This window comes from Leptonotus elevatus, chromosome 13, assembly GCF_054856555.1.
Source record: "Leptonotus elevatus isolate MCC_2025b chromosome 13, RoL_Lele_1.0, whole genome shotgun sequence".
In the NCBI taxonomy this organism is placed as follows: Eukaryota; Metazoa; Chordata; class Actinopteri; order Syngnathiformes; family Syngnathidae; genus Leptonotus; species Leptonotus elevatus.
Window position 1 is genome coordinate 18,297,709 of NC_141251.1, and position 13,357 is coordinate 18,311,065.

At 38.2% G+C, this 13,357-nt stretch overlaps 1 protein-coding gene across 1 annotated transcript; it reads right to left on the reverse strand.

Annotated features, from left to right (window-relative positions):
* Positions 1-354: 354 nt before the first annotated feature.
* golga7bb (golgin A7 family, member Bb) lies at positions 355-13,029 on the reverse strand. Its single transcript, XM_086093169.1, has 5 exons — positions 12,889-13,029; positions 9,766-9,891; positions 9,253-9,405; positions 1,959-2,060; positions 355-1,503 (listed from the first exon to the last, which is right to left on the reverse strand). Exons 1-5 carry the CDS (start codon positions 12,898-12,900, stop codon positions 1,417-1,419), a joined length of 480 nt encoding a protein of 159 aa, XP_085949295.1. The 5' UTR covers positions 12,901-13,029; the 3' UTR covers positions 355-1,416.
* Between the last annotated feature and the right edge of the window lie 328 nt (positions 13,030-13,357).

Sequence of the window (13,357 nt, forward strand, 5' to 3'; positions counted from 1 at the left end):
ATTAAAGGGGAAGTCAACCCCCTCAAAAATGTTCGTGACAATAGTGTTCTATGCAGACCCACTTGTCTAAATACAGTATTCTGGTTAATATTGCGTTACTGGAATATGAGTTAAGCAGCAAAAGCCAGCCGTTTTTATCAATGTCATGGGGCGGCCATTTTGCTACTTGCTGTCGACTGAAGATGACATCACAGTTGCTCAGGTCTCAGGTAACAACCAACCACAGCTCAGCTTCTGAAAACAGGTGAGCTGTGATTGGTCGTTGTCTGAGCCCTGAGCAACATTGATGTAACTTTCAGTCGACAGCAAGTAGCAAAATGGCCGCCCCATGACATTGATAAAAACGGCTGGGTTTTGCTGCTTAACTCATATTCCACAAAAGTAATATTAATCAGAATGTCATGTTTAAACTAGTGAGGTCACAAATAACATATTATAAATAAATTATTAAGGTTGTCTTCCACTTTAAGCATTAGAGGTGTAATTTCATCACTGTATGTTGTATATTTAATGTTTGAGTAGACATTTCTCCACATTGTTTTTACTAATTTTAGCATGTAACAATAGCACACTAAAGGTACGCGTGGATACAAATCATGTTGTAACAAATGTATTGTTCTTACATAGAATTTAACAGAATTAATAATTTAATGTGAACTTTCTCAACAAATTTTGACTTCATGGATCAATCAATCTATCTTTATTGTCAAGCACTGTACCTCCTCAGGCTGTCCACGTTGGGTTATTTACAGTAAATGTCATTTATATTTAATTATCAGCATTTCCGAAGGTTGTTGTTTCCACCGGTTTGTTAAAACTAAGTAAAAACTTCCATTTACATTTGACATTGAATTCAGCCAAAATTCATAGACATGGCAAATTTACTCACAAATTTGCATGCATCAATAATTTTGCTATTATTGAAAATTATCTGCTTTACATCCTACAATGTTCATTGTCAAATTTCATTAGCATTGGCTTGTTTACCCAAAAAGTAACGACTGCCATTTACTTTCATAGGGTATTAAATTGATTGCAACTGGACTGCTCTGGTAGTCGCAAGTGACTTCACACTCTGCTACCTTTTAGACAACTGAATGGAACATAGTCTAGTCTAAGCCTGCTGACTTAGCAATAAATAAAAAATGGACTCATGTGAAATCAAATAAATCGTGAGACTAAGATAAATGGTGAGTTGTAAAAAGAAAAGTATCCCACTTTGGGGTCGGACTGCTGTTGACAACTGACTGTAAACATTAGCTGCAATTTATCTTACTCAGTAAGCGTTCCTCCTGTTACCGAGGCGGTGCGTTGCAGGTGTCAAAAGCGGGTGCTCTCATGTTTCAGCATGCGGATGTTGGTGAGCGTCCCGCTTCCCCCGTGGTGGTACCCGTAAGCCTGGCGCTGGCCCTCCAGTCATCGAGCACTGCCCCCCGTCGATGCCGCGCTGCTGCTGGGGCTGGAGCTGCCCGAGCCTCGGTCCTCGAACACGCTGATCTCCAGCTATGAGCGGGAGGTTAAGGAGGGAATTCTACTAAAGTGTTGACACACTTCAGTTGACACTTTTCTATTAATGCAATGCAAGATGCCTCAAACGCACACGCACACTGAACTGCTGACTTGGTGCTTTTTTCCCACAACCTTATTTCAGATTCATGACAGTCAGCTATTGAACATCCTCCCTGATGGAGTTGACTGTAAGTGCCATTCCAAGGGCAGCCTCGTGGCCATTCAAGAGGAGAAGAAGGTGTTTCGCATTTTCCCGCCCAACCCAGATGCTTGTGTGGAATTTTCAAGGACTCGAACTACAATGGCTTCCGTGACCTCTAAACCGCTGCCGCCTCTTATCTGTTATCACTGCTCTAATAGGGCTGTGGCCTTACCATGCACTTTTGTGCACTCGTGCTGTTTGAGTGTCAGTAGGAAAAGGAGGCAGCAGGTGCCTCTCTGAAGGATACAACTCGCATTCCTCTTTCGATGGGGTCGGTGATCAGCAGCCCTCGCGGAGCATAGATTTTCTCATTCTGATCCTGGATGTAGCTTGTTATCTTCCTCAAAACCTGAAATTCAACATAAAACATTAATATTATAATTTTTTTTGAATGATATGGTCAATATTTTATGTAATTTCAGTTCAAACGTCACCCCAAGCAGTTAAATCTATTTTAAAATTAAATTCAGTGCTATTTTTTTTTAAAGGAAAACTCCATCAAAACCTACAATTCTGAATAATTTTCATGTATATGATACCTCCCCATTAAAATATTATCAGTGATTAGGTCCCTTGATATTACAAGCATTATAATTGATGAACATTATAGCATCAATCAAACAAACATTATTTATAGGCCTATAATAGCAATTTTTATTAGCTGCATTAAAATGCAACTCAAGGTGCTAAAACATTCATAATACAATAAACAAATATATACTCAATTATATTTTTGTTATGTATTTGCATAGACTATGCTCAGACAATTTAATTGAAAAATATGTACAACAATTATACATTTTTCTTATACGGTGCATCAAAATACATATATATTATAACATACATATACTATAAGTAGGGATGTTCAATATCACTTTTTTTCAGACTGATACAAGTACGAGTACTTTTAAAGAAAGACATATAAATAATATATATATATATATATATATATATATATATAATGTCAAAAGTTCACGCTACAATGATATCATATCATGAAAGCAGGACATTTAAGTCGAAGGATGCGCTGGTGATTTCCTCAACTCAAACAATCCATTGAAAGAAAAGTTAACAACAATGGTGGGAACACTGCAACCAAAAATGTCAACGTCTCAATTATTCGTCATGTGCCCTTGAGCATCAATTACAGCTTAACAACAGCGTCTCATGCTGTTCTCAAATCGACTCATTGTCTGCTGAGGAATGGCATCCCACTCTTCTTGGAGATAGGATTCAGGTCATTGAGGTTTTGGGGTACAGAGATTCCAGCCTCTACATGGCGACTCCACTGATCCCACAGCTTTTCAATAGGATTCAGATCTGGAGAAAGTGCAGGCCATTCCATTTGAGGTACACCAGTCTCCAACAGCCGTTCCCTGATGATGCCACCTCCATGAGCTGGAGCATTGTTGTCCATGAAGATGAAATTAGACCCGTGTTGTTCATGTAGGGGCACAATCACTGGATTAATGATGTTTTAGAACCTTGAGTTGCATTTTAATGTAGGCTATTAAAAATTGCTATATAGGTCTATAAATAAAGTTTGTTTGATTGATGCAATAGGATTCAGGTCTGGAGAAAAGTGCAGGAAAGAAAAGTGAACAACAATGGTGGGTACAATTGAGGTATGTGGCCAAAAGACGTCCACTTCTACTTCTTTCTGTGACTCTTCCAGTCTCTCAGTATCTCTGTAGCAACCTGCTGATGTCACTCTGTGACACTCTAAGCTCGGTGGCCACTTCCGTCTGAGAACGTCCTGTTTGAAGCATTACAATGGCAAGGTACTGTTGATCCATTGTTAGGTGTCTTGGTCTCATGATGTCAAACTGTGAACAGCATGATAAGGACGACTGTTTAAACTACATGTTGTGTGCTAAGCACGCTTTAGCCCACATTAGCAGAGGCCACCTCCTTACCGCCCCACCCCCACCCGGAATGACATGAAACCTGAGATGCTGAGGATTTTACTCTGATCAGAATTGGCACAGTAATTAGGATAGAAGACGGCCTTTTTCTTGCCCATTACGTCAGCAAACTCCCATTGAAATGAATGAAGGCAGCTGTCGTTAACGCACCGGATACGTCATCACGATCACGTGACCAGGATAATGTTGCTCACCACGGTATGTTCTTATTTTGATACTTAATCAGTTTAAAAGAAAATTCAGGTAATAAGATGCCAGAGATAATTGCACTTTTATTCTTTTTACACAATGCCTAATCCAATACTGGAAAAAGAGTTATAAGTCTTGTATCGCTTTAAACTCCTCGTTAGAGAACCGCAACTTGTGACAAAAGTACTGAAACATATAACAGTTGGTCCATTAAAAAGCTTCGAGAAGGTCACATTAAGTTCACCTGTAAAGGTTTGAATGCATTTTAGGCTCGTACTGAAATTTTACCCAAAAGCCAAATATCCCTAACTTTTTGTAAGTAGTGTATATCTCAATAATCCTAATATAGTATTTTTTCTTAAAATTGCATGAAATTAATAACAAATTTCTATTCTTCTAATTTCTAGCTCATAATCATAAAATGGACACAAGAGTGCGGCCAATTCTGGTATTGGCCTGAGACCGATAACTGATATTGGTATTTGTCCATCCCTCATTATAAGACTGTGACATTTTAACAATTACTATATTTTGGTGTAAGAGTTCTGTACCATATTAAAACTGCTTGTCTGGTTCTAATATCCTGCCTCTCATGAAGATCAAGAAAGTAACCAAAATATAAGGGTACAGAGTAATTAAATAAATAAATGGTTATAATAAATAGTCATAAATGATTTTCTTTTTAAATGCTCTTTCGTTGCCTCTCATTTCTGTATATCACACAGCTATACTAATATATGTGCGCAAATAGGACAAGTGAAACCACTAAAATTTCAAAATGTCCCATTTACTTTACTGACAGAGAAAGTTCATCTAAATCCTTCTTACATCACACAGACTATAACGGGTTTGCTCTGGACAGCAGAGCAGCACAAATCTTGCGACATGTCCACAGGATTTGTGCAGACTGATGGCCAGTCATGCTGAAAGGACAGCTATTAGATTTAAGTGGCATAATTAGGGCAGCTTATTGAGCACGGGCTATGTGCCTCTGTGGACAATATCAATGCTGATATGCCATGCATCCCCTAGAAGCAGCCAAAGCGTGTCTGACAGCTGAAGCGCACTCTACTGTGCCTTGCCGTCACAAAGAAAGCTGTCAGTGCTGCTGAAAAGGCAAAAGCGCGATCATTTGCACATCTGTGTACCGAGGGACAATAAATATGTACAGCTGTTTTTTTGCTCCATAAGGTCCCCTTCTGCCCAATATTTTGTATACAAGCCATCAAAAAGTCAATTTACCACAATATGTCTGATTTAAAGCGAAAGTCTTGTATTTGCTGTCTATTGTACAGTCGCTGGTTTATCGAAGCACACACGTAAACATTGCCTCTTTGAGTTAACTAAAGGTCGTTCCAGTGTTGCGCCAAAAGAGATTAAAGCCACAGAGGCTTTGCTGCAATACTGACAAAGGCTCCTCGGAGATGGCAAAGGCCTTCCACAGCTGCAGGCAAAGTTGTCGACGTAGTGACCCCGCAAACCCAACGTGAAGACAAAACCACATAGTCGTAAACGCTTCTTTCTGTATTTGGCAGAGGGAAAAGACAGGAAAATGATCCTGAAATGGACAAATCACACTCCTTAGCCATAAAACGTAAACGCTTTTTTTCTCTCCTGTGTGTTAACTTGCAACACTTCGTGGAAACCCAGGGGGAAGATAGAAAAATGTTCCACAACATCAGAGGAAGCATGTACCTTTTTAGTTCGAATAAAATTCGAAATATTCCCTAGAAGTCAAACAAAAAACAAAAATTGGGGCTCAAAACTGTCATCATGTGCACTATTTCTCGTGAGACTTCAGCGGCGACCAAAGCAGGAAGGTGTTACATTTGCAATTATTGCAACAAAATGTATTATAGCAATTGTTACATTAATGCTTTTTTCCTATTTTTTTAATGTTCATTTAAAAAAACAAACATTTTGCCTAGGGGCACAGTGGTTGGTGTATGTGACACAAGGATTATTATTATTTTTATTTTTTTCGCCGTACTATAATAACATGTAATTGCACATGCACTACAGTAGGTGGCAGTGGAGTGTTTACTATCAAAGAGTTTGCAAGGAGTATTATCCTTCGTAGAAATGTACTTTAGCATTTTAATAGAAAAATTATACTATTTATAGTTGCGGTGGAGAGCTGGGGGGAGGCGGGGCACAAAATATTTTCTTCCTCCTGGGAGGATGTAAAAAAAATAATAATTGAGAAGCACTACGTTGGTGGTACACAAATTAATAACTGACTTAAATGTTCAAAATGTGTATGTCATGTCATGTTATAATAGCTGACTATGAACTTTTTTTTGTTTTTAATCCAGTACAGTACGTTTGCATAGTAGAGTCAGTTGTTTTCAACCTTGAAGTTCAAATCATTTACATTTAGTCTTTTAGAATACAGCCCCACCCCCACCCCACCCCCCACCCCCAAACACGTACAATGTTGATATAATTTTCATGTGCAATACATTTTTATGGTACTTTGGGAGCCAAGTATTTTTTTTCAATTGGTACTATAGGTATAAAAAGTTTGAGAACCTTCTTATATTTACTGTAATCATTGCAATAAAAAAATGCTCACAAAAAAAAAATCACATCTAATTTTGTTTAGATATTTATTTGTATTATTAAATGATTGGCTGACTAATTTAAATTAATTAAAAATGTTACTATTAAATAAAACTGAAATGTTATTCATTTATTTATACATTTTAAAAACTTCATGATTTATTTATTTATTTTTATCTCATCTGTACGGAAGCGTATTGCATTTACTTGAAAAAAAAAAGTCCTGTTTTTCTGACAATTTTTTTGGGGGAGCGTTGTTTTTAAAAATATTTTTTTTCCTTGTTTTTCGGAATATTTTTTTTCTGTTTTTCTGAGTAATTTTCCCCTGTTTTATAATTTTTTTAAAAATATTTTTTGACAGAAAAAAAAAATCTGTAAAACTGAAAAAAAAAATTCATGAAAACAGAAAATAAAATAAAAAATACTCAAAAAAACAAAGCAAACCCAAAAAATTAGTCAGAAAAACAGGAGGTTTTTTTTTTTTCCAAGTGAATGCAATACGCTTCCGTACATCTGCTATTTGTTTAAAAAAAATGTGGCCCTTCGAGTAGAACTTTTCCTTGGGTCAACAACTCTTTCTACTTTTATGACACAAAAAAATCTTATAATGTTACTCATAACATTGGGCTCTAGATACATACTATCAAACCAGCCATGTGGCCCAAGATAAAATATTAAATAAGCAAAATAAAACACTGAATAGACATTATTTGTATATGAATGGATGAGCGCACATCTCAACATGCTTGGAGCAATCAGCGCCCATTGAGAGGGTGCGCCGCAAGCATCCGGGCTTTTGGGTGCTCTGCTGATTCTGCACACGCTCCCTCTGGTGCGTGTGGCCTCTTATCAAAAGATCCACTTGGGTGGCTACACTTGTCATCATCGTTCAACCGGCATCATTTTGTCAAATGAGTCAATAAAGTCACTCTCCAGTCAGGCCGATAGGTTTTGCTTCACCAGCAGACAAAAGACATGAAAGGAGGTTGGAGTAGACCTTTTCTGCATGGCTTCAACTCAGCTATAAACAACATTGTGGAGCGCCCAGTGCCTTCTGTTGATAAGGAAATGTTTAGAAAAAGTGACAAAACCAGGGAGGTGATTGATGCTGGTGAAAGAGATCAGCCCACCGAGGCATGCTGGGACTTTGTGCAGCTCCAGTTTGACCCAATAAGAGCAGCAGGTGATCAAAGACTGCGTGTGCAACTATGCTATCATCACCCGGCCTTTGTCAGGACGGACGTTTGTGATACAAACTGTACGAGTGGCGTGCCATGCCGTGCTTCGCCCACCTGCACGCAGGTGTGTGCGAGGTCTATTAAGCTATTGCGTGATCAGATTGTATCTGCTGTGTCTTTGGCTCATGCGGGTGCAAACAACTGGGACCTCAATGTGCGGGAGTGCATTCAAGCACGCAATTCAGTGAAAAGAGGAACTGTTGCACTCAATTCGGTCTGTGGCCGGTCAGTGACTGTACTGAAATTCGGTCCACATTAGGTTCATTGAAGAATGTCAAGTCAGTTCAGGTTGTACCCCACTAAGCTGCAGCTCACCTATGACCCCAATGAAGACAAAAGTAATAGGAAATTGATCTATTAATCAAATTCAATGGGTGTCAAATTGGAGGCCCGCTCATTATTTTATGTGGCCCGCAAGAGTAAATACCGTGCATCTATTTCAAGTTTCCTTTTAATAACCTTGTGAGATTGCAATGAGTTTTTGTTACCAAACCATTTTTTTAAATAAATTGAGCCACCATTATTATCATTATCATCATTATTATTGATTAAAAATGTAACAACAATGCTAAAAAAAATAATAAGAAGAATGTACATTCTATGCCGGTACTGTAAATGTAGTCAAAACCATAAAAATGCTCCGATACTGTGAAGCAATACCACTTCACTTCATCCAAACCAAGGTATACCCTGCCTCTCACCCAAAGTCACCTGTGACTCATTGAGGACTGGTTGATGTCTCCATATTTTATAAATACACAGCAGAAACATCATAGGCCATACCAGGGTTATAGTTTTGGAATTTTCATTTTAGTTATTTATTTCGTTAAAATATTTGTTTTATTTAGTTTTCAGGGTGGTTCTGTTAGTTTTTAATTCGTTTTAGTTATTAAAAAAAATGCATAGTTTTAGTTTCAGTATTAGTTTTTTGTTGTTGAAAAAAGTGTATTACTTGTGTGCCATATTTAATAAACACCATGGTAAAATGAAAAAAAGTAACTAATTTCTTACCTATTGTTGCATTTCGGCTGAGTTAAATGATAAAGCAGGTGAGCTGAGCCAATGGAGCAAAAAGTCAAACACGCAAAATTGTCGCCGAGGAGCGACATCATCTGAAGGTGCTTTTCTATTGGTCGCTGCTAGATGACGTCAATTCTGTATGACACACTTTCAAACATCCTTATTCCCCAAAGACTCATGTATTAAATTAATTATCAAAAACTAAAACGAAGGATATTTTCACTATAATTATAGTTAGTTTTGTAAACATAAAATGTAGTTTCAGTTTTTTATTTAAATATTATTTTCATTTTTATTTTATTTTGTTAACAAAATTGTTTTTTGAATTTTATTGTTATTTTTTTCATTTCGTTTTTTGGCCAGATTGTATTTCTTCATACAGTATACTGTAGCAAATTATTTTTTTTTAATCAACTATAGAGGGGATCTGGCAACCTCATCCACGAGTTTGCTGTGGATGAACTTGAGAGTCCTGCGGAACTTTGGAATGTGCTGCATCATCCTTTCTACATTTTGACACCAATTACAATGGAATGATAATCTATAGACTATCACACACCTTCTTTCAGCCTGTATCACCTGATTGGTTTGTGGCGCTCTCATTTACCTTTTCGTAGCGCGTCTCCATGCAGAGGAAGATGATGTAGGCCGTCGCGCAAGCCAGACATCCTTCCAGGTACGACTGGCCTCCGATTTTTTCAGCTTCCATGTAGTACGAGTTCAGGGTCTTCACTGTTTCCTCCAGCAAGTTCCGCTCAATCTACTTGCGAAGCACAAATATGCACATGTCATCACAGTCAAAAAGTGTTGCTTGGACTCAAGAGCAACTCAGCAGCAAATTAGAAGTCCTCCTCTGTACGCAATATGAAAAAAAGCCTGTGAGCATCTGCCAGAGTACGTTTATGTGAAGTGATGCAGATGTTTACTATAGTGTGAAGGTGGGATGTTCTCCCAATGATAATTACTGTACTTGGCAGGGCTGTAATACTCTTATAATTGTAACAGATGGTCAGAGAAAAAGTTAGGTAATTAAAAAAAAACTGCTGTTGTAGCTAATCCGAGCAAAAGAGTTAACCCTAATGTTGGCGATATTATGTCCTCACAGATGTCAGCTACTGACCCTGTTGTCCAATTCGGGGGGAAATTTGGTCTGGAAGCGGCAGATGGTCCCCTCGCTGTAGTCCCTCTGTACGAACACCTTCATCACCAGGGAAGCACTGCGCCTCATCTCCTGGAGGCTGTGAAACTGCACACGACAAGATAAACTCAGGGCCGCGTTACATCTTGTTGCCCGTCAGTTTTGAGTCAGAGATACATCGTCAACCCTCTCAGCGCATCACTTGGCCCAATTGCTGCTACTTCGCTTTAAAAGCATGTTGAGTGGTTTACACCCAAACTGACGTTTTCTCAGAGAGGATCGGCAACAGCGAGTAAGTGGGACACTGTAAACTCACTCTGTGTTGATCTCAATTACTCCACTCCAGAGGATAGTAAGTGGAGAGGGATGTGGGAAAAAAAGGGGTGATTCATAAATGAACAAAAGTATTTGGACACGTTGCCGTTACACCTGCCGGAAGAAAAAATTAACTGGGACTTTGACAGAGGCCTAATGTAATTTAATGGGAAATGCATGATAAAGACAAAAAGCAACCATACTTAAAAAAAAACAACAACCCTGAAATGATCAAAAGATGTGTTTGTTTCAGTCCACATTTACACATTTATGTTTTATGACTAAAAGGAAATACTGACAGATTTTGGACCACTTTTGCACTAAACTTTTAGTTAGCCTAAAACTCCCATGCAAAATGACAAAAACAAAATGGAGTTTGACCACTCCAGATCTCAGCGGCTCATTTACATCCAAAGATAGCAACATTTTACATACATAAAACTAATTTTGTACTGTCTGTACAGTAGGTATGATAACTGTGTGGAGCCATTCACAGAGTATATAAGAAGGCCAAGAAGACTGGAAAATGTGTTGTTTCACTGACAACCAGGAAAAACATCCACACCGCTATTTTAGTCTTCTTCACAGCCCAAAAACACAGCCATGAGATTGCTCTGTCTGCACTGTGCTTTAAATATCCTTTATATCACCCCCCTCCTGCCTGTACACTACTAAGCCTGCTGCTCGTCATAATGAGCAAATTGGTCTATTAATAGACAAAATTAACAACACAGTGGCAAACATTGGCATCATTTATCACTGGAAAAAAAACAGTCGAGCTCATTCAGCAGTTTTTTTGTACGACATTTTGACAAATGTATCAAACGAGTGAAAGACAGTTAAATTAACTCAATCCCTCCTAATCCTTTGATTACGAATAGTATGTGTATGATTGTTAACTATATGCACGTTTAAAAATATATTAAAATGTTACTTTTATTTCAAGAATGAAAACTTGATTCATACATTGAAAGCAAACATTTTTGGGTATTTGGGTGATTATCTGAATGGCGGACTGTAGCACAGTCTTAGGCAAGAGTGGAGATGTAATATTTATGATGTAGGTAAAATAGGAGAAGAATAAGTGGCAAAGACAATGATGGACAGGAAGTAAAGTGGTTGACAGGAGCCCTGATCACTGACGGACATGAACAGCTGCAGTCTGCCATGGATAATTCATAGGTTAAAGCATTTCCATTCCAAGCTGCTTCCACATCGATGTGCATTTCTATGCAAGTGTTGGATTGAGCCATGGAAGTCCCCATATTTGGCAAGCAGCAGCATACCTTTGTATCACATTCACTGCATTGCTCATTTAGCATGCTCAGTGTACAACTTGCCGCTATCTACATTACAACCTACTAACAGTAGAAGGGAGCTTCAAGGTGAAATTATGCCCCAACTAACCACATGCCTCCCCCGGTGAAGTCATTATGATGATAACTGAAGCGGCTACGCTTTCAGCTTAAAAGTGACATCATCAAGGACACATATGGGTTGGATGCACATTGGCTTAAAGCACTGGTGATGCTCCATACCAGGAGTGTCCAAACGTATTCCTCCAAGGGCTGCATACAGAAAAATAGAAGGATGTAAGAGCCATTTTTTTTTTAAATGGTAAAACCAATCATCCAAGCAATTTCACATTATTTATAAATTGTAGCTATTAAAAGAAAACAACTACATCCCAGCTTTTTGTTAAGAGGTGACAAGCACATTTTGGGGTGGTCAGCAGCCCTGTGACCAAAGAGAAAAGATCCGCCCCTGGATTAGGTTGATCTCCAAAATGAGGGCCAAAACAAGAGAAAGCTGTCGTAAATATATATTTTTTAGGATAATTAATTGGAACTAGACAGGGAGCAGAAAGCGGTGGACAACATTTTAGACTATTGATATAATGAAGAGAAATGTTGTCACTATTTTAGTTTTAAATAAATAAATAAATAAATAAATAAATAAATAAATACATAAATACATAAATACATAAATACATAAATACATAAATACATAAATAAATAAATAAATAAATAAATAAATAAATACAATAAAATAAAATAAAATAAAATAGTGATGCAGGCCAGGCCAAATGTTATTTTGAGTATATGTTGTGGAATGCTGCAAAGTGGAAAGCGGAATGCAAATGGCCCTCAGCCCGTATGGAAAACGTGTGAAAACCCATGCGTTATACGCTCACAGGACAATCAATATATTAGGTACATGTTCGCAATACAGTTTTAGGTAAGAACGTTTTTCATGTCATATTTATTATTGGGGTAATGCTTTACTTTAATCCTATTTATTCACACGAGAGAGCCACAACATTAGCAATACTAATATATTAATAATAATTGTTAATCTTATGTAAAGGATGTTTCTTTTCTTGCATTGTGTAGGTGTACCTAATGTTGTGCCGAGTGAGCATATAGTACAGCCACTCTGTCATGTGCAATCTGCATACGCATAGTGACGCATGGGAATTCATTCAATGAAGAACACATGACAACAAAGTGTTTCAATGTGGGCCATTAATGTTTAATAGGGGAGAACAACAAGTCCACCCCTGTCCATGGTGCTGACAGTCCTTGCCTCATCAGTGATCTTAATTAGATCCTAACAGTTTAACTAAAGCAAAAATAAACAGTTATAGCTGCAGGTGAAAATACATTCAAATAAGGAAAATAAAGGCACGATTATTTCAACATGCATCAGTAAGACGAAGACTGACATTTATCAACCTGGGCTCAAGGCACCACGAGCAGGAGGAGGGGGAGAAGAAAAAACATGTCTAACCTCTGTCGCCATGTTGTAGCAATGTGCAGTACGCGTGGATGTGGACGGATGTTTCCCGCGTGGAAGTGGATGGCACGCGTCTGTGTTGTTGCGCGCTACAACGACGCTCTCATGCAGGCTGGCGAGAATACAGCAGGCACGAGAGTGTGTGTGCGTGTGTGGGGATGCGCGTGTGGGGATATTTGTGTGTGTGTGTGTGTGTGTGTGTTTGCATTCCACAGTTTCAGTCATAAAATTAAGATTTATATGAACATTTTATGCATTCTACGCTTACTCTATTAGGTAGGTTATTTGTTTCTATTTCTTTCACACTCACATTAATATGCTAATAATGCAATCGATTAACCAATGAACTGATTGTTATGATCAATCAATTTTGTATAGCCTAATGCCATCTTGCGTGATTGAGGCAACATGGAGTGCACTACTTGGCTGCTACCAGCAGAGGCGCTGTTGATTCAACCGCAAC